Here is a 21,260-nt window from a genome sequence, read left to right as displayed (position 1 = left end):
ACTTCCGTTAACGCTCATCAGCATTCTCATTTGCACTGAAAATATAGTGTCTGAAGTTTCTCTTTATAACTGTTTTTCATCCCTAGTATCATCCTGGAGAATTGATCCTATAGTTAGCACTCTCTTAAACATTTTATTGTAAATTCCTGAGTACTTTACTGTTGTACTCTACTATATGTCTATAATTGAGTTAGTCTTTGAAAGGCTTTATCAACTAATTACTCCATGGAATTGTATATTTGTACATATTCATCCATGCCCTCCAATGTTATTCCATGAAATTTTTACTTATTTATTTATTTGTTTCTTCCCAGAAGTATTATTTCATAAACCTACATTAGGTTGCATTATTTTGCCAAATGGTCTGCCTTCCTTGTTTGTTTAGTGTCTGTTCTGTCCTCCCACAAATATATTTATTCCATTCTTTTAACAAGTTGACTGTTAAGTTATACCACAAGTTAAAACATCCTGCAGCAATTCCTGTTTGCTAAATCACCACCTCTTTCATTACAATATTTGAGATTTTTTTTCCCTCTGTATCCAAATTCAAACAATCTACAAGTACAGGTCTATTAGATTTTGAACAATCATTTGGAGAAATAGCATTCATAGCCCTTATCTGTTCTGTGTAAAATCTGTTATCTAAACTGTTTCCTAACTGTCAATCAGCTTTCTGTCCATAATGTTACCTTACTTGTAAGCATAAACTTTTAATCAAGGAAAGAACATATAAACTATTTTAACAAAACACTGGATCATTGGTCAGACTACAATTCTTAATAAGGTAAAGTTGCCATAGTTTTATCAGACTGTAAGGTTGCTCTCTCATTAGAGAGAGGTGACTGGTGATAGTTTAACCAGAGGGCTACCACACCTCAGACGAGGGGAGAGGTTGAGGGTCCTTCATTGTAACCTCAGTTACAGTTTATAAAGAATTGGTTAATAACATGTCTGGCACACTAACCCACTTTGGGCACTGTTTTGGGTAAAGTGTAAAATGAGAATGTGGGTTGCTTTACATATTTTCCATCTTTTTCTGTCAGACCAATTTTGCATTACTGCCATAATTTTGACCAAAAACCATAACCACTTTACTGCCGATCAGACTGTTGGAATTTAAAGTTAGCAAATACTAGAATTATAACAATGACAAATAATCAATGTGTCCCTTTGTGCCATCCTAATCATTTTCATCACTTAAGTTACAAATTAAGAAAATGCACTCTATTATTCATCACTAAAATATGAAAACAGAAAACCTGCACAAATTATTTAACTTTTACTTAAATGAAATCTTGAAATAATTTATTCTACGTTAAGACCTCAAATCTTGAATATGTATAAGACATTACCATGCAGTTTTAAATCTGCTGTCACATATGTAGACCTATTCTAATTACTTATCCAAAGGATTGAAGTTACGAGTTGGTCATTGGAAATTTGATTACCCAAAGGTCTAATCTATTGTGTTCATGGATATTTTTAGCAGGACATTTATGCATATTGTACATGTTCCAATGCAACAAATTAGGCAATGGCCATTCTTGTTCATTTCTCAGGGCAATATCACAATCAATCTGCCAGTGCCAAATTTAAACAAAGCCTGGCTGCAACCTGTCAGTCGTTTATTGTTGAGTTCATGATACCGCCACCAGCAATCAGAGTCCACATGCCAACCAGTCAACATTCTCCTGTCATTTAAGTTACCACTACCGAAGCACAGTAGCAGCTGTGTACCATCTACAAGATGCACTGCAGAAATTCATCAAGGCTCCTTAGGCACTCCTTCCAAATGAATGATCATTATTATGTAGAAAGAACTTCGGTTGATGTAAATCAGAAGCAAAAACAGAAATTGCTGGAAAAGCTCAGCTATTCTGATGGGTTACCAGATCCAAAATGTTAACTTTGATTTCTCTTCATAGATGTTGCCAGACCTGCTGAGCTTTTCCAGCAATTTCCATTTTTGCTTCTGATTTACAGCAACCACAGTTCTTTCGTGTCACCAGCAAAGCCAGCATTTCTAGCTCATACCTAATTGCCCTTGAACCACTGGCTTGCCAGGCTATTTCAGGAGGCAGTTAATAGTCATCCATATTTATATGGGAAATTGCTGGAAAAGCTCAGCAGTTCTGATGAGGGGTCACCGGATCCAATATGTTAACTTTGATTTCTCTTCACAGGTGCTGCCAGACCTATTGAGCTTTTCCAGCAATTTCTGTTTTCGTTTCCCACATAAATATGGTTGACTCTTAACTGCTTCCTGAAATAGCCTGGCAAGTCAGTGGTTCAGTTAGGAATGAGCAAGAATTGCTAGTGACACCCATTTAGCATGAAAATAGCTAGTCTGACTTCATTGCACTTTCCCATGGGCCTGCGTATCTATTCTCTTTTTGGATGATTATCTAATTTTATTTTGACAGTCTCAATTGAATCTGCCTTTACCTCTATCTCCGTGTATTCTTGGTCCAAACCACTCATTATGTAAAAATATGATAGTCACAGGTGAGGTGCCGGAAGACTGGAGGTTGGCAAACGTGGTACCACTGTTTAAGAAGGGTGGTAAGGACAAGCCAGGGAACTATTGACCAGTGAGCCTGACCTCAGTGGTGGGCAAGTTGTTGGAGGGAACCCTGAGGGACAGGATGTACATGTATTTGGAAAGGCATGGACTGATTTGGGATAGTCAGCATGGCTTTGTGCGTAGGAAATCATGTCTCACAAACTTGATTGACTTTTTGAAGAAGTAACAAAGAGGAGTGATGAGGGCAGAGCAGTAGATGTGATCTCCATAGATTTCAGTAAGGCGTTTGACAAGGTTCCCCATGGGAAACTGATTAGCAAGGTTAGATCTCGTGGAATACAGGGAGAGCTATCCATTTGGATTCAGAACTGGCTCAAAGGTAGAAGTTACAGGGTGGTGATGGAGGGTTGTTTTTCAGACTGGAGGCCTGTGATCAGTGGAGTGCCACAAGGATTGGTGCTGGGTCCTCTACTTTTTGTCGGTTGCATAAATGATTTCGATGCGAGCATAAGAGGTACAGTTAGTAAGTTTGTAGATGACACCAAAATTGGAGGTGTGGACAGCGAAGAGGGTTATCTCAGCTTACAACAGGATCTTGACCAGATAGGCCAAAGGGCTGAGAAGTGGCAGGTGGAGTTTAATTCAGATAAATGCGAGGTGCTGCATTTTGGGAAAGCAAATCTTAGCAGGACTTATACACTTAATGGGTAAGGTCCTAGGGAGTGTTGCTGAACAAAGAGACCTTGGAGTGCAGGTTCATAGCTCATTGAAAGTGGAGTCGCAGGTAGATAGGATAGTGAAGAAGGCGTTTGGTATGCTTTCTTTTATTGGTCAGAGTATGGAGTACAGGAGTTGGGAGGTTGCGATTGTACAGGACATTGGTTAGGCCACTGCTGGAATATTGCGTGCAATTCTGATCTCCTTCCTATCGGAAAGATGTTGGATGGGTATCTGAATAGGAAGGGTTTGGAGGGATATGGGTTGGGTCATGGCAATTGGGACTAGATTGGGTTGGGATATCTGGTCGGCATAGACAGGTTGGACCAAAGGGTCTGTTTCCATGCTGTACATCTCTGACTCTATGACTAGGTTACATTGGTTTACCACCAACTTCTTGAGAGCAGTTAGGGATGGACCATAAATAGATGGCCTTTCAAGCAACACTCCTACCGGAAGAACATGTTCTTATTTTGAAAAGTATTGTTTGTTTCTTGACGCTTTGGTCAATTGGAAAATTTTTTGGTTATGTACTCTGTATGAGTACTGTGTATTCTCCTTACGATTATAAATAGCTCTCTGAAATCTCTCAAATGTATAAGGATTACAACTGCAGCTTTAACAATTTATCCATGTAACTGACGTCCCTCAAACCAAAGCCATTTGTGGAAATATTTTCTCTACCCTCTAATGCCTTTGCATCCGACTTGAAATGTGGTACTCAGAAAACCGTGCTCCAGTTGAGGCCTAGCCAATATTTAAATAAAGATTCTTCAGAACATACCTGCTATTGTATTCTTTATTTTTATTTGTGAAGCCCAGAATCCTATCTACCTCTTTAACCATTTTCTTAATCTTCTCATCGTAGAGCCATATAGCACAGAAACAAATCCTTCGTTCCAACCACTCCATGCCAATTATAATCCCAAACTAAACTAGTCCCACCTGCTCCTGGTCTATATCCCTCCAAACCTTTCCTATTAATGAATCTATCCAAATGTCTTTTAAAACGTTATAATTGTACCCACATCATCTTCAACAATTTGTATACATATGTCTCCAAGTCTTTGTTCCTGCACACTGTAGATTATGTTGCATCCAAAGAAAGCTACAGAAACGAAAGTTGTCGAGGAAGGTTTGGCTACTGAGTCAGTATGGTTGGAAGTTAGGAACAACAAAGGAGCAGCTACCTCATTGAGGGTTTTCTACAGACCCACTAATAGCAGGAGGGCAATTGAAGAACTCATAAGCCGGCAGATTTTGGAAAAATGCAGATATAGCAGGGTTGTTGTTATGGGTGAATTCAACTTTCCCAGTATGACTGGAACCTCCTTAGTGCAGATGGTTTGGATGGAGCTGTTTTTTGTCAGGTATGTTCAGGAGGATTTCCTAACTCAGTATGTAGACATGCCGACGAGGGGAGAGGCCATTTTGGATTTCGTGCTTGGCAATGAGCCAAGACAGGTGTCAGATCTCGTGGTGGGAGAACACTTTGGTGACAATGACCACAACTGCCTCTCATTTACCATAGCCTTGAAGAGGGAAAGGAGCAGTTCCAAGGGAAAATATTTGATTGGGGAAAAGGAAATTATGACGCTATCAGACAGGGGTTGGGAAGTACAGACTGTACGTGGATAAGGGTGATAGTGACACAGTAGGTGTAAGGGTTCAGGCTGATAGCGACGCAGTAAGTGTGAGATGTTCAGGGTGATTGTGACGCAGTATGTTTGAGGATGTCAGGGTGATAGTGATGTAGTAAGTGTGAAGGGGTCAGGGTGATAGTGAAGCAGTAAGTGTGAGGGGGTGTCAGATTAATACTGACGCTGTAATTGTGAGTGTGTCATGCTTGTGATGCAGTACGTGTGAGGTGGCTCAGGCTGATAGTAAGGCAGTAAGTGTGAGGGGATCAGGATGATAGTGAGGCAGTAAATGTGAGGGTGTCAGAGGCTGATAGAGACGCAGTATGTCTGAGGGATAGTAACGCAATAAGTATGTGGGTGTCAGTGTGGTAGGACACAGAAAGAGAGAGGGGTCAACGTGATACTGATGCAGTAAGTGTGAGGGTGTCAGTGTGGGCAAGAAGGAATAAGATTAAGGAGCCTTGGATGGCGAGAACAGAGGAGCTCCTCGTCAAAAGGAAGAAGGCAGCTTACGTAAGGTGAAAAAAGAAAGGATCTCGCACAGCTTTAGAGGATTACAGGCTTGCTAGAAAGGAGCTCAGAAATGGACTGAGGAGAGTCAGGAGGGGGACGAAAAAGGCTTGGCAGGAAGGATTAGGGAGAGCCAAAAAGCATTTTACTCATACGTGAGGAATAAGAGAATGATCAGGGAGAAGTTAGGGCCAGTCAGGGATAGCGTAGGGAACTTGTGCATGGAGTCTGAACAATTAGGGGAAGCCCTAAATGAGTTTTTCGCTTCGGTTTTCACTGAGGAAAGGGACCTTGTTGTGAACGAGAACTTTGGGGAGCTGGGAAACAGGCTTGAACACATCAATATTGATGAATTTGATGTGTTGGAAATTCTGGCAAACATTCATATTGATGAGTCCACAGGGCCTGATCAGATTTATCTTAGGTTGTTCCAGGAAATGAGTTACGTTGGAGGATTGGAGGGAGGTGAATGTTGTTCCTCTTTTTAAGAAGGGGAATAAAGAAATCCCTGGCAATTACAGACCAGTCAGTCTTACGTCTGTAGTCAGCAAGGTTTTGGAAAGAATTCTGAGGGATAGGATTTATGAGTATTTGGAAAAGCGTAGCATAATTAAAGGCAGTCAGCATGGCTTTGTGAGGGGCAGGTTATGCCTTGCAAATCTTGTTGAGCTCTTTGACGAGGTGACGAGACCGTTCGATGAAGGTCGAGCACTGGATGTAGTGTATATGGACTTCAAGACATTTGATTAAGGTTCCCTTGATAGGCTCATTCTTAAAATCAGGAGGTATGGGATTTAGGGATATTTGGCTGTCTGGATTCAGAATTGTTGGCTGACAGAAGGCAGAGAGTTGTTGTAGATGGAAAGTATTCTCCTGGAGGCAAGTGTTGGGTGGGGTCCCGCAGGGCTCTGTTCTTGGGCCTCTGCTCTTTGTGGTTTTTATGAATCACTTGGATGAGGAGGTTGAGGGGTGGGTTAGTAAATTTTCCAATGACACAAAGATTGGAGGTGCCGTTGATAGTATCGAGGGCGATTGCAAGCTGCAGCACGACATAGACAGGATGCCGAGCTGGGCTGAGAAATGGCAGATGGAGTTCAACCTGTATAAATGCGAAGTGATGCATTTTGGAAGGTCGAACTTGGATACTGAATGTAGGTTTAAAGACAGGATTCTTGGCAGTGTGGAGAAACAGAGGGATTTTGGTGTTAATTTGCATAGATTCCTCAAAGTTGCCAACCAAGTGGATAGGATTATTAAGAAAGCATATGGTGTTTTGGCTTTCACTAACATAGGAATCAAGTTTAAGAGCCACGAGGTTTTGCTGCAGCTCTACAAGACCCTGGTGAGATCACACTTGGAATATTGTGTCCAATTCTGGTCACCCTATTATAGGAAAGATATGGTGGCTTTGGAGAGGGTGCAAAGAAGGTTTACCAGGATGCTGCCTGGACTGGAGGGCTTGCCTTATGAAAGGAGCTTGACTAAGCTTGGACTTATCTCCCTGGAGAGAAGGAGGAAAGAGAGGTGACCTGATTGAGGTATACAAGTTAACGAGAGGCATGGATAGAGTCAATAGCCAGAGATATTTTCCCAGGGGAGGATTGACTGGCACGAGGGGTCATAGTTTTAAGATATTAGGAAGGTATAGAGGAGACGTCAGAGGAAGGTTCTTTACACAGAGAGTTGTGAATGCATGGAATGGGTTGCCAGTGGTGGTGGTTGAAGCAGTCATTAGGGACATGTAAGTGACTGCTGGACATGTACATGGGCAGCAGTGAGTTGAGAGTTGCATAGGTTAGATTAGGAATATTATAGATTAGGAATAATCCTTGGTACAACGTCGTGGGCCAAAGGGCCTGTTCTGTGCTATACTTTTCTATGTTCTACGTTCTATGTTCTATATTTCATCACTTTCCATCTCTTGAAATTTTATTTCCCCCTTGTCTACTAATTCCAACATCTTGCTCAATTATCTCTTGAAGGTTATTGCTTTCTATCTTCAATTAAAGCTTTCAAAATTTTAATAAGATCCACTTTTTAAATTCAGATTTTCAAAATGTTAGAAGAAATTAAATTTGTGTTTACTGCAGTAAAAGTTTACAAGTCCCCTGATCTCTAGAGTATAACAGTTGTTTTCCTTATTTGGTTTGTTCTTCCTTTTGAAGTGGTTACCTGGATAAATTGAATTTAGGTTACTCTTGCTACTTGACATTAAGTGGTTAATTTTTTAAAACAATTCTGTTTGAAACTGTTAGCTTTTCAGTTTACACTTTCTATTTAGGATAATGATGAAAATGATGAAGAAAATGAAGAAATTCAGCAAGCAGAATCCTCACTTGTCCGGAGTAGCTTGGATTCTTTACATGCTGTTGAAGATACATCTGTCCCTAAGATGAAAGATGTAACATTAGATGGAAAGTGTGATGTGGAGAGCATAACGAGCTTGCATGATGGAAGCTCATCTGCATCCCCTTGTTCCTCTCCTGTTCACAAGATAATTGAGAGCGATGTGAGCATAAAACATTCAATTTCTAGAGTCACAGCACCTTCAAGTTCTCCCACCTCACTTCTTTCAATGATGAAGAAACGTGAATCAAAAGGCAAAGGAAAAGAGACCAATGGTAAACCAATCTATTACTCTGTGATCTCTATATATAACTGAAATATTATGCAGAAATGACATGCCCTCTCAGTACTCATGAGCGGGAGTTGGCAGTGATTAAAATAAATTTTTATTCAGTTACAATTGCTAAAATGGGAGTCTATATCTGAAGATCTGTTTAATATTTTGTATTATGTGGTTCTAGTTAAGACACTTCTTCTATTTGTGAGAAATTTGTTATGGACAGAATTTTATTTTTACAAAAACAAAAGTTGTTGGAGAAACTCAGCAGGTCTGGCAGCATCTGTAGACAAAAAGCAAGTTCATGTTTCGTGTCCAATGGCCATCCAGAACTGATAGTAGTTAGGAAAAGGTTGTATTTATGCTGAAGACAATGAGGTGTAGGATTAAAAGAGTAAGCAATAGGTGGAGACAGAGCCAAAAGGGAGAAAGGACAGGTGGATGAAGGAATAGATAATGGTAAACTAGGGAGAAAGAAAAGCTGATAATGGGAACAGTAAGTAGGTTGAAAATCGGTTAGCTGTGCTGAAAGCAGCATGCATCATGATGGGGCCTGGCCTTTGTGAGTAGATACAAGACATGCAAGAAAGTCTTCAGCCTCTGAAATCATTGAACTCTGTATTGAGGCCCAAACGCTGCAGTGTCCTCAAGTGGAATACAAGATTTTTTTTCCCAAAGGGTGGCATGATGGCTCAGTGGTCAGCACTGCAGCCTCATAGCACAGGGACCCAGGTTCAATTCCATCCTTGGGCACCTGTCTGTGTGGAGTTTGCTCGTTGTCCCCGTATCTGTGTGAGTTTCCTCCAGGTTCTCTGGTTTCCTCCCACTATCCAAAAATGTGCAGGTCAAGTGGATTGGCCATGCTAAATTGCCCATAGTGTTAGGTGCATTAGTCAGAGGGAAATGGGTCTGGGTGGGTTACTCTTCACAGAGTCAATGTGCACTTGTTGGGCCAAATGGCCTGTTTCCACACTGTACAGCATCTAATCAATTTTTACTGAGCTCCCTGGAGCACTGCATCAATCCTTAATAAGAAATATTAGCCAGAGAACATGGTGGTGTGTTGAAGCTGCAGGCAACTGGAATCTCAGGGTCATTTTTGCAGACAGAAAGTAGGCATCCTGCAAAGCAGTTGTCCAGTCTGTTTTCAGTCAAATGGTGTAAATGTTCTTTCCTGATTTCGCTAAAAACAACTAAATTGTCAATCTAAACAGTACAATTATTTTGATAACTTCATTGGTAAACATTGAAATGTTGCTGGTGCATCTTAATTCCGAATGGCATGACTTTATACTGATAAAGTCCATCTGGTGTTACAAAAGTTGAGGTTTCTTTAGTTCTCTTGATTTGATTAGATTAGATTAGATTAGATTAGATTACTTAGTGTGAAAACAGGCCCTTCGGCCCAACAAGTCCACACCGACCCGCCGAAGCGCAACCCACCCATACCCCTACATTTACCCCTTTACCTAACACTATGGGCAATTTAGCATGGCCAATTCACCTGACCTGCACACCTTTGGACTGTGGGAGGAAACTGGAGCACCCGGAGGAAACCTACGCAGACACGGGGAGAATGTGCAAACTCCCCGTGCTTACAGGAATTTGTCAATACCCCTTTAGTATGATTTTTGTGACAAATCGACCATGTCCAATTTGTTCCACGCAATCCTCCAGTCCAGTTGGCTCTATGATAATTAATGCAAAATCTTTGTGACTGGTTCATAACAGCTGACTGTTATTGACTTAGTTCAATAATATCACTGTCCATCATACATTTATTCTCATCTCTCACGTGAGCTAATCTCTTTGGATTGGCTGAATACAAGTATTGCTTTATAGTTTCTGCATTCCCTATAAGACCATAGATACAGGAGCAGAATTAGACTGTTTGGCCCATTGGGTCTGCTCTACCATTCAATCATGGCTGATATATTTCTCAACTCCATTCATTTGCCTTCTCCCCATAACCCTTAATCCTTTTAATAACTAAGAACCTATCTATGTCTGGAAATAGAAAAACTGTGGCTTTGGCACAGAGGGCTGTGGAAGCTGAATTCCACATATTAACCACCCTCTGGCTGAAGAAATTCTTCCTTATCTCAGTTCTAAAGGGTTGACCCTGTACCCTGAGACTGTGCCCTCAGGTCCTAATCTCTCCTACTAGCGGTGTCCTGTTCATGTCCACTTTATTCAGGCCTCCGTATTCTTAAAGATACCATGCGATCCCCCATCATCCTTCTAAACTCCATTGAGTACAGACCCAGAATCCTCAACCACTCCTCGTATGCTGGGTTCTTCAATCCCGGAATAACAATACGATCAGCATGGTTTTTCTTGGCCTATTCTCACAAGTTAGGCTTTGTGAGTCATCTTTATAGTTTCGGGGATATAAGAGATGATGCTATCTATCCTTTAAAGTATCCTTTTGTTTTCCAATTTTATTGTTAGAAAGTTAATGTTTAAACATTCTATTTCAGATTCATTCTCCCATTGCTTCAGTGTTTCTATTTTGGAACAGAGTCTATGGTAATTTATTGACATTGTATTTGTACAGGAAATAGTGAAAAGTGTTGAAGTCACCATTCTCGGGAACCTGTTTTCATTACAGAAATCATATATTAAAAAAATTAAGATAAAGACCATGTTTGTTCAATTCACGGCTCATGGGTTCGCAAGGCTGGGGAAAAGACAGGAACAGCATTATTCTCATTATTGAATCTCCTCTTAATTTAAGAAAGAAAAAATAAACCTTGTTTAATAGTTCTCTAGAGACAGGCAACGACACTTAAGACCTAATTTCGTGCAGTAAAATGTCAAGTGTTGGCATTTTTTGCTCTCTTTTCATTATTTGTTGAGATTCTTTCATTTTTTTTAAACAGCCAGCTCATATGTGTCCATGAGTTTATGAAATTTGATAAAAAGATTGAAAGTGTGATTTCTGAGATTTGGTTTACCAGCTCTTTATTAATTTAAGTGGTCCTTTTTCCTCATTTCTGTTTATTGGTTCAAAAGGATTAAATTCTGTGAACTCATTAGGAGTGTCCCTAATGGCTAATAGTAACACTAGAATTCCCTTACCATAATCATTTGGACAATCTTGACAATACATTCTGATCATAATCTTTAAAACTTGATGCCATCTGTCCAATGCACGTTGTGATTGTATATTGAACTACATCAAAGTAGCTGTTATGAAAGAGGATGAGTCACGAAGATTCTGCATTAATTATCACAGTGTCAACTTGACTGGAGGATTGTATTGAACAAATTGGACATGCTTGATTTGTCACAAAAATCATACTAAAGGGGTATTGGAAAATTCCTGCAAGCAAGAGAGCTAAAAGAACCTCGGCTTTTGCTTAATCCCTAAATTAGTCACAGTTTATTTAAGGAGCTGCAATATAAAATTTGACCCTTAATCTGATTGTATTTCTTTGGATGATCTATGTTTTGTAAAACAAAGCTACCTTTTCCATACTACTTTAGTTTTTTTTCCTTAGTCATTATGAAATCATCTGGAAACATCCATAATCAATAAAATATACCAATTCCCATTCCTCGTTCTAGGTAGTCATCCTACACAATCTAATAACATCCAACTAAACAGTTCTTCAAAAGCTGATTTGGAATTAAAAGTACAGATTTAATTGCGGGATGCAGACATGAACATGTCAGGCAAAATTTGACTGCATCTTTATGTAATCCAGCCTCATACTGGAGCTAGTTAGTCCCTGATGCTGGCTGAACATGCTATTTATCGCCTTCTCTATTCTGTTTCATGATCAGCTCATGCTCTTTAATTTCTTTATTTCTTTGGAGTTCAGGTTTTCCTAATTCAATTTCTCTCTACTTTCCTTCTCGTGTATTTTTTATTTTTCATTTTCCTTAATTTTTTGTTTTTTAAACTTATGTTTTTCAAAGTCTGGTTTTTGACTTTCTAACTATGTGCTAGCTAATTCTAGCTCTGACATCCCAATTCCATGTTTCCTTTTCTGATTCTATATGTTGTATAATCACTTACATATATATATAGCAACTCAACTTTCGAGATCCAGAAGACTTGTAATGTGTCTCACTTGCTTGTGCTAGAGGCTACATAGATTCAGATGCAGGCCCTTATTCTTTGTAAGCAGAAAGAATATGCTGATTTTTTTTCAATTACATTTTTTTCACTTAAAAGAAAAGCTTGGTGGACAGCCACTCCTTGGTGCATTTCCCTAGCAATGCCTTGATGAATTAGAGTTGACTTGGCTGGTTGTATTTAAACAAAAGCTTAGGGGTTAACTCTTTCCTGATGCATTCCTCATGGCAATCCCTATATGAATCAAGTCCACTGTCAGCAATCCCTCTTTATACAGAATAATGCTTGCAGTTCTGACCTGATGAATGCACGCAAAGAATCTTCAGCAACTTGTCTCTTTTTTTTGCAGAAAAACGAATAACAGTTTCTTTTAAGCATGTGTTTGATGGCCATTGTGTTTGCCAGCTACAGTCTACCTTATATGAAGCCAAAAAGAATTTTGCTTTTTTACCAAATATTGGATTTGGACTGAAATTAAGACATGAAGAACAGTTAATGTGCAACTGTGTTATGTGTGGTTCAGTAGGTAGTTTTGCATGAAAGGGTTGGAGTTGCAGTTTGCACTCTGGAGAAACAAGTGAAAAATCTAGGCCACATGCCAGTGTTGTATGGAGGTAATGCTGCACAATCAAAGGTACTTACTTTCAGACGAAAGGATGCAGCAAGGCTCACCTGCTCTTTCTGGTGGACAGATAAGACATTAATTTTGAAAATGAGCAAGGAGTTTTTTCCTGATAATTTGGCCAATATTTATTCTTCAGCCAACATGACTAAGATAGATCATCTGATTGTCGCAACCTTCTGTTTAAGACCTTAATGTGCATAGACAACTAGCTATCATGTTTCCTGTATTGTAGCAATGACTGCACATTCAGTTGTAGTATGTAAGCTGTGTGAAGGCCTGTCTTGGAGTTGAGAAAGGCAATTGGTTTTGATACTTCTGGACTAGTGAAAAGAATCTGAGAGCCAACTTGCTGATTGCTATTCGGTGACAGTTGTCGAAAAGTACATTTTAAATGAGAATACTTGATTGTGATGCTCTGAATGACTCAATAACCTAAAAACATTCATTGTATAGGTCCATCCACTACTTGATTACTTTTGATGGGCTATTAGTGCCAGTTGAATTATTATCCAACATTCATTGTCAAGTTCAAGAGAAAGGAAAGAATGTACAATTGTGTACGTAGGCAACAGTGTTGATCTAAACACTGGATCCCAACCAGTTCTCTCTCCCTCCTGAAGAATAAGTGCAAGGTTAACAGCATAGGGAGGACTTCTCTCCAGTTGTTCTACAATCTGTTCTGGTTGTCACATTTGCCTTGGTGATCAGTAGATGTGTTACCCGCACATGTTGTTTTCATCATCTAAACCAGAATATATTTTGAAGTATTTTGTCAAATTAAACTTATTCCATAGACCACTGAGACTTGTGCACTTGATTACTGATAACACAGATTATTGATAACACATTTGTGCAATCCTTTGATTATTAATAATCTTGTAAAACAAAGTTATAATATGGTGAATAAAATTAGGCCAAATTTATGTTTGTTGACAGAAGACAAGAAAAGTGAGGAAGAACCATCCTGTGGAATTGAAAATACATCAGGAAAACTTAAAAGAAGATTTCCTGATTTTGGGTATGATTTCAGTTGCTTATGAGAATTTATTTGTAAGCTTATCATTTTATTTATTTAGTAATGGATGCCATTAATATTACCTTGTACCAGGTGACATTTTAACCACAGAATATTTTGTTAATTCAGAGCATAAGTTTGTTTCTCCATATTGATTTAGTGACGAAAGAAGCATTGCGTATTTCTGCCCTATCCATTTGCCTCAGTACCAGGAACTTTAATTCACATCTTTGTTCTTTTTCCAACACCCAAATTGTTGTCCACTGCATATTAATTCTCCTCAAGCTTTAACTTACTGTTTAATTCTAATCTGTGCATTCATTGTCCATTTTATTTTAAAGTTCCCTTATCCTATCTGTTAATTTTAAAACTTTTGACTTTGTCAACTTTATGGAGGTGCCTTAGATCCCATTCCTGATCATTTTCCAAAACCTCCAATGAAACTGTGTCTCTGTGTGTGGCCTGAAAGCAGACTCCGTATTTGTGCTCAATTCCACAGTTAAATAATTAATTGCCTGCCTGTATTCACAGTTGGCTCTCGTCATATGTGTTTAATCACTGGCATCTGACCTTTCAAAAAATATTTGTTGAAGTCTGGCTTCACCATTAAATGAATATATTAAGGTTATTATATTCAATCCAAATAAAAGGTATAAATTACATACTGACAGCTTGATATTTAAGCTAGATGTCCTGAGTCTGAAAATTAGTTAAAACTTGCTGAACTGAGTGAAGTATTGGATTTTAGAAAGAAAATGGTGATGTGTCACCTGGTAAAGCCTTTGACAAGGTTCCGCATTGTAAACTAATTAGTAAAGTTAGATCAAATGGGATTCAGGCTGAGCTTGCCAATTGGATACAAAATTGGCTTAACGGCAGGAAACAGTGAAGATGGAGAGTTGTTTTTTGGTCTGGAGACCTGTGACCAGTGGTATTCCAGGGATCAGTGTTGGGTCCACATTTTTGTTGTTCAGATAAATGATTTAGATGACAATATAGAAAGCATGGTTCATATGTTTGTGGTTGACCAAGATTGGTGGTATAGTGGACACTGAAGAAGGTTTTCTAAGATTAATTAGGTCAATGGGTTTGAGTGGCAAGTGGAGTTTAATTTGAATAAGTGCAAGGTATTGCATTTTGATAAAACAAACTTATATAGTTAATAGTAGGGCCTTGGGCAGTGTTATAGAAAAGAGAGACCTAGGGGTTCAGGTACATAATTCTTTGAAGTTTGCATCACAAACAGAGGGTTGTTAGAGTGTTTAGCATGCTTGCCTTCATTGCTCAGACCTTTTGAGTATAGGAGTTGGGACATTATGTTGAGGTTGTACAGGACTTTGATGAGGCCTGTTCTGGAATACTTCTGGTCTACCTATTATACAAAGGTTATTATCAAGCTATAGAGGGTTCAAAAGAGATTTACCAGGATGTTGCTGGGAATGGAGGATTTTAAGTTACAAGGCGAGGCTGGATAGCCTGGGACTTTCTTCACTGGAGCGTAGGAAGTTTAGAGATGACCTTATAGAGGTCTATAGGATAATGAGGGTGCAGGTAAGGTGAATGGCAGGTGTCTTTTCCATAGGTTGGGAGATTAAGACTAGGGGGCATATTTTTGAGGTGAGAGGAGAAAGATTCAAAAGGGATATGAGAGGCAACTTTTGTACACAGTGATGTTTGTATAGAATGAACTTTTAGAAGAAGTGGTGGATGCAAGTATTGTTAGAATGTTTAAAAGACACTTGGATAAGTACATGAATAAGAAATGTTTGAAAGGATACAGTCCAAGCGCAGGCAGGTGCAACTAGTTTAATTTGGGATTATAGTCAGCATGAACTAGTTGGACCAAAGCGGCTGTTTCCATGGTGTATGACACTCTAACTCTGTGCTCCACGTTCACATTAAGTAATATTGCTAGAGGCATGAGTAGAAGTAACTGCTCACAGTGATTGAGAACCATATTGTCAATCAATCACTTGTGGCGTCTTTAGTGTGTGCTGGCTCCCTGAGAATTGCACCACTAAATATGACTGACTTAAAACTATAGTCCCACCGTTTTCATCCATGATCCATCTGAGCAAATAGCTACGTGAAGAGGCTCTTGTGGTGCACTGGCAGTGGCCCTATCTCTGGGTCAGAAGTCCCATCTGCTCCAGGGAGGGTGTCATAGCACATTTGAACAGTTGAGTAAAAATATCCAGAGTTCAGTGAAAGTACATTCTATTCAGATATGATTTAGCTACAGGTGGAACTAAAGAAAACAAGGTAATGTTATTTTCAAGAAACTATGTAAAAATTCATAATTTAGCATAGGTTTATTTTGAGTAGGCAGTATATATTACTGGCAACCATGTGCAAAGGTGACTAATAGTCTAACCTTTTCTTCCTCCTTTTTCCCTCACCCTTTTATACAAATAGTGGATTAAGAAAATCTGGTGGAAAAGGCAAGAAATTAGATAAAGAAGATCGTCGAACCTCTCTGGGTAGCAGGTATTCTGTTATAATTACACGATTGTTCATCTCTAACTGCCTCAAAAATTCAGATTTTAAATATTCAAATATTTGTGAAAATTGTGTAATGATTGCCTAAATAATTTTGAGTGAAGTTTGTATGAGTTTTGATTTTATAAACTAATCATTTTGGTAAGGTTGGCATTGCATATTGTTTTCGTCTCCTGTTCTTCAGTTCACTTCGCTAATGTATAAAGAATGATTTATATGCAATTTTCCTTCAATTTATGTTTGACAGGGGATCAAAAGAAATGCTTGAGAGCTCAGGTGGTAACCTTTCTGCTGCAGATTCAGTCACATCTATACCAACTTGCATGCCCTTTTCTTGGTTTGGTGATAGTCGTAAGGAAGCAGTCTCTTCCAACAGCAGCCTTCATTCACCTCCAAGTTCACACGACATCTTTTGTGAAGAGGACAAAGAGACACCTGGAAATAAAGTAAGTTGGAAATAATTGGTATTTGTTCCTTTCTTTCAATGGAAGCACTTTTATGATTGTTTAATCTTTTGATGTAGAAATGTTTTTAATAATGAGAAGATGAAAGACATTAGTTATGTCCCTTCACAGTTTTTGCAAAAACAGTTTATGTATCTAAAAATGATATAGTTCTATTTGTACCTCCATAGCAGGTTCTTGGTATAACTCACCTTTTTAGGATTACCACAACGGTGGTATGCAGAAAACAATCTGTTCCTTGATTCTTTTTTACATTTCATTTTCTTTTCTTTTAGTATAAGTTATATTTAAAACAAATTCCAACTTTTTTTTCACTTTTTGCAAGTCCCTTCAAGGCCTCACCCCTCTCTACCTCTGCAATCTCCTGTAGTCCAATAACCCCATCCTTTTAATTGCCCTTGAAATGAGTGCTTTGCTGAGCCATTTCAGAAATCAATTAAGAATGAATCATATTGTTGGGATTCTGGAGTCTCATGCAGGCCAGACCAGGTAGGGAAGAAGATTTCCTTCCTCAAAGGTTATTAGTGAACTAGTTGGGTTTCATGATCTGCATTACTAAGGCTAAGTTTTTAATTCCATATTTTAAAAAGTTTGTTAAATTGAAATTCCACCAGCAGTGTGATTCATCATTAATCATGTATTTAATCTAAAGTCATGTCACATTCATTACAGCAAGCCAGAATGCTGAAGCATTGTCTTCAATAAGACTCCATTTATTTTTTGAATGAGGAAATCATGTATTAGCTATGTAGGGTTTTGTATCATTTGCCATATATTCTCAAATGCTTTTTGTATTTCGTATCAATTGTGCAATTTCCCTTTTATTAGGAACAGCTGTTTTTAAACTAAATTTGATCTTGACTTGGCAAGAATCAAACTCAAGATTAGTGGTGCTGGAAAAGCACAGCAGGTCAGGCAGCATCCGAGGAGCAAGAAAATCGACGTTTCAGGCAAAAGCCCTTCATCAGGAATGAGGCTGTGAGCCTCTGGGGTGGAGAGATAAATGGGGGGGAGGGAGAAGGTAGCTAAGATTGCAGTAGATGGATGGAGGTAGGGATGAAGGTGATAGGTCAGAGAGGTGGGTGGAGCAGGTAAGTGGGAAGGAGGATTGGCAGGTAGGACAGATCATGAGGGTGGTACTGAGCTGGCAGGTTGGAAATGCAGTAAGGTCGGGGGAGGGGAAATGACAAACTGGTGAGGTCGACATTGATGCCCTGAGGCGGAAGATGAGGCATACTTCATCCAGGTGTCAGGTGGTGAGGGAGTGGCGGTGGAGCAGGCCCACGATCTGCATGTCCTTGACAGAGTGGGAGGGGAAGTTGAAATGTTGGGCCAGGGGGCGGTGGGATTGATTGATGTGGGTATCCCAGAGATGTTCTCAAAAGCGCTGTGCGAGAAGGCGTCCAGTAACTTATGCAACTCGGTCAAGTATGTTATAAAATTAAAAATGTGTTAATGTAAAGTTCAGAGCTGAAAATGTGTTGCTGGTTAAAGCGCAGCAGGTCAGGCAGCATCCAAGGAACAGGAAATTCGACGTTTCAGGCACAAGCCCTTCATCCTGATGAAGGGCTTGTGCCCGAAACGTCGAATTTCCTATTCCTTGGATGCTGCCTGACCTGCTGCCCTTTAACCAACAACACATTTTCAGCTCTGATCTCCAGCATCTGCAGACCTCACTTTTTACTCTAATGTAAAGTTCAACCTAGTTTTTTTTTGCCTTGAAATTGTGATATGTGTCTTGACTTTTTGTACTTATTAAAGTGGGATGTTGAAAGCAATACAACACATTTGCTTCAATTGATGTCAGCATTTAACACTCCTTCTTCTCTGCCCCATTCATTGAATAATCTTCGGTCAATTTTAGCCAACCTAAATTTCATGGTCCATATCAACAGTGGAAACTAAGCCTTAATACATTTGTAACACTTCAGTCCCTCTCCTAGTGAAGACCTGCCATTACCACTATCAAAATAGTGCAAGAGGATGTTGGATAGGGTAAGCATGATTTAGCAATGCATCAAGATTTTAAAAAAAGTGAAAAGCTCATAGGACAAAAAAATGAATAATCCAAGTGAATATAGCAATTTGTTTACTAATAAATAAGCCAGCAATGTTGAAAAATAATTTAAAAAGTATGATATGCTGTTAAAATTTGGAAAAATATCCTGTTTTATGGGTGCTGCATAAATGTAGCATGACAAGACAAGAAAATTAGAAAGGTAAATGGAACTCAAACAGTGCAGTATGGTTTTCATGATTGCCCTGACTCTGCTGGACATGAATGGAAGCTTAATTTTAGACATGTTGGAAGAACTGATATGAAAGGGAACCGATTAGTACAGATGCAATGGAAATCGAGAGCTTGTACAATACCTAGGATGATAGGAATCATAATCAAGTGGACTGTAGAGTGTGAAGTAGATACTGGTGGGAACCCAATCTCCAGAGATGTTGTGGAAGGATGAATCGCAGTTGGATGATGTGAAGTTGAGTTCACAAGCTGATTAGAAACAAGTTGATAAAATTTCCTAGTTTTGAATGAAAGCAGTAGTTGTTAAATAGTTCTGCTTCTGATTTTGTGGTTTCCTTACAAGTTGATATATATCTTGATAATCTCCCAAGATACTTTTTCCAGTACTTAGAATATAATCCGTTTGATCTGGTACTCTTGTTTTCTTTGCCATTCTGTTCATTATATCTACCGTAATCATTTTTCTTTCTCATGTCTTACCCCACAAGCTGCTTCTATGATCCCTGTTGATCGCCCAATTTTTTTTTCAAACCTTTCAACATTCCCAGTTGCACTGAATTAGAAACTTTTGAACTGTCATCCTGAGGTCTTCTGAGTAGTGGCTGTGGGAGTTGATGGGCACCTATATGAGCCATATCTGCACTAAATGTTCAGGAAATTTAGCTGAAAGCTGGTGAACTCAAGTTGAGCTACAGACACTAGAGGAAGGATATCCAGACACTTTGTTCTAGAGACAGTCACACCAATCAGGCTAGACACTTTGAACTTCTTCCTTGGTCAGATTCAGAAGAGACTAGAATGAAGCAGGTATGGGAGTCCAGAATGTACCAATGGAGAAGTCCCAACCTTTGCACTTTTTCAATAGATTCTAGATTCTTGTAACTTGCCTAAATGAAAGCAGAGCCCGCAAGGAGAATGAACGGACAGAACAGAAGCTGTTCAACTGCGAGGTGTTAAAAGGAATATAGTTGTATTAGGAGAAAATATTATTACTGATTTACGTATAGTTTTGGCTGAGAGTGAGATTCACAGAGTCATGCAGCATGGAAACAGAGCCATCAGAAAAACCAGTCCATGCTGACCATAATCCCAAAATAAATTATAGAATCATAGAAGCCCTACAGTTTGGAAGCAGGCTATTTGGCCGATCAAGTGCATACCGATCCTCCAAACAGCATCCTATCCAGACTCACCCCTCTAATCTAATCCTGCATTTCCCATGGCTAATCCACCTTCCCAGCACATCTGTGGACACTGTGGGCAATTTAGCATGACCAGTCCACCTGACCTGCACAAGATTGGACTGTGGGAGGAAACCAGAACACCTGGAGGAAATCCACACAGACTTGGGGAGAATATCTATGTGCAATTCGCACAGTCACGCAATGCTGGAATTGAAACTGGGACTCTGGTGCTGTAAGACAGTAGTGCTATCCACTGAGCCGCCCGTTATCTTTAGACTTGGCTATTATAAGATGCTCCTGGCCAGTTTCTTTCAGTAAACTGGAGGTTTTTCAGAATTCTGCCCATGCTCAAACTCTCTCTAAATACCATTCATCTGTTATTGCTGTGCTTGCTGAGCACCACTGATTTTAAAAATTGTTATCTTTGGTTTCGATTTAGAATGTTGCTTGTCTCATTCCTATCTTCATAATAACCTTATAACCCTCCAAGATCTTTGCACCACTCTAATTCTCATCTCTTAGTCCTAGAGACACATAGCACAGAACAGATCTTTTCGTCCAACTCATTCCTTTTGACCAGACATCCTGAATAAATCTAGTTCCATTTATAGAATCACGAGGGTGTTCAGCACGGAAACCGATCCTTCGGTCCAGTTTAGCTTTGCTGACCGGATTTTCTAACCTAATCTAGTCCCATTTGCCAGCACTTGGCCCATATCCCTCTCAATCCTTCCTATTCATATACCCATCTGGGTGTCTTTTAAATGTTGAGTTGTACCAGCCTCTTCCACTTCCTTTGGCAGTTCATGTCATACAAGCACCACCCTTTGCATGAAAAAGTTGTCCCTTAGGTCCCTTTTAAACTTCTCCCCTCCTCACCCTAAACCTATGCCTTCTGGTTCTGGACTCTCCCATCCCAGAGAAAAGACCTTGTCAATTTACCCTATACATGTCCCTCATGATTTTATAGACCTCTAAGGTCACCCGTTAGCCTCTGATGCTCCAAGGAAAACAGCCCCAGTCTATTCAGCATTTCCCTATAGCTCAAACCCTCCAAATCTGGCAACATCCTTAATAAATCTTTTCTGAACCCTTTCAATCCTTCCTATAGCAGGGACACCAGA

General features: G+C 39.4%; 1 protein-coding gene across 2 annotated transcripts in view; it reads left to right on the top strand.

The window, feature by feature from the left end:
* The window catches only part of ppp1r9ala (protein phosphatase 1 regulatory subunit 9A-like A), a 115,874-nt gene that overhangs the window by 79,342 nt on the left and 15,272 nt on the right, over positions 1 to 21,260 (top strand). For both annotated transcript variants that reach the window (XM_060827298.1, XM_060827297.1), the window contains exons 14-17: positions 7,673 to 8,012; positions 13,660 to 13,741; positions 16,154 to 16,225; positions 16,485 to 16,683. In XM_060827298.1, coding sequence (XP_060683281.1) covers positions 7,673 to 8,012; positions 13,660 to 13,741; positions 16,154 to 16,225; positions 16,485 to 16,683 — 693 coding nt within the window. The remainder of the gene's footprint in view (positions 1 to 7,672; positions 8,013 to 13,659; positions 13,742 to 16,153; positions 16,226 to 16,484; positions 16,684 to 21,260) is intronic.

This window comes from Hemiscyllium ocellatum, chromosome 7, assembly GCF_020745735.1.
Source record: "Hemiscyllium ocellatum isolate sHemOce1 chromosome 7, sHemOce1.pat.X.cur, whole genome shotgun sequence".
Lineage (NCBI taxonomy): Eukaryota > Metazoa > Chordata > Chondrichthyes > Orectolobiformes > Hemiscylliidae > Hemiscyllium > Hemiscyllium ocellatum.
This window is presented reverse-complemented; position numbering and strand designations above follow the sequence as displayed.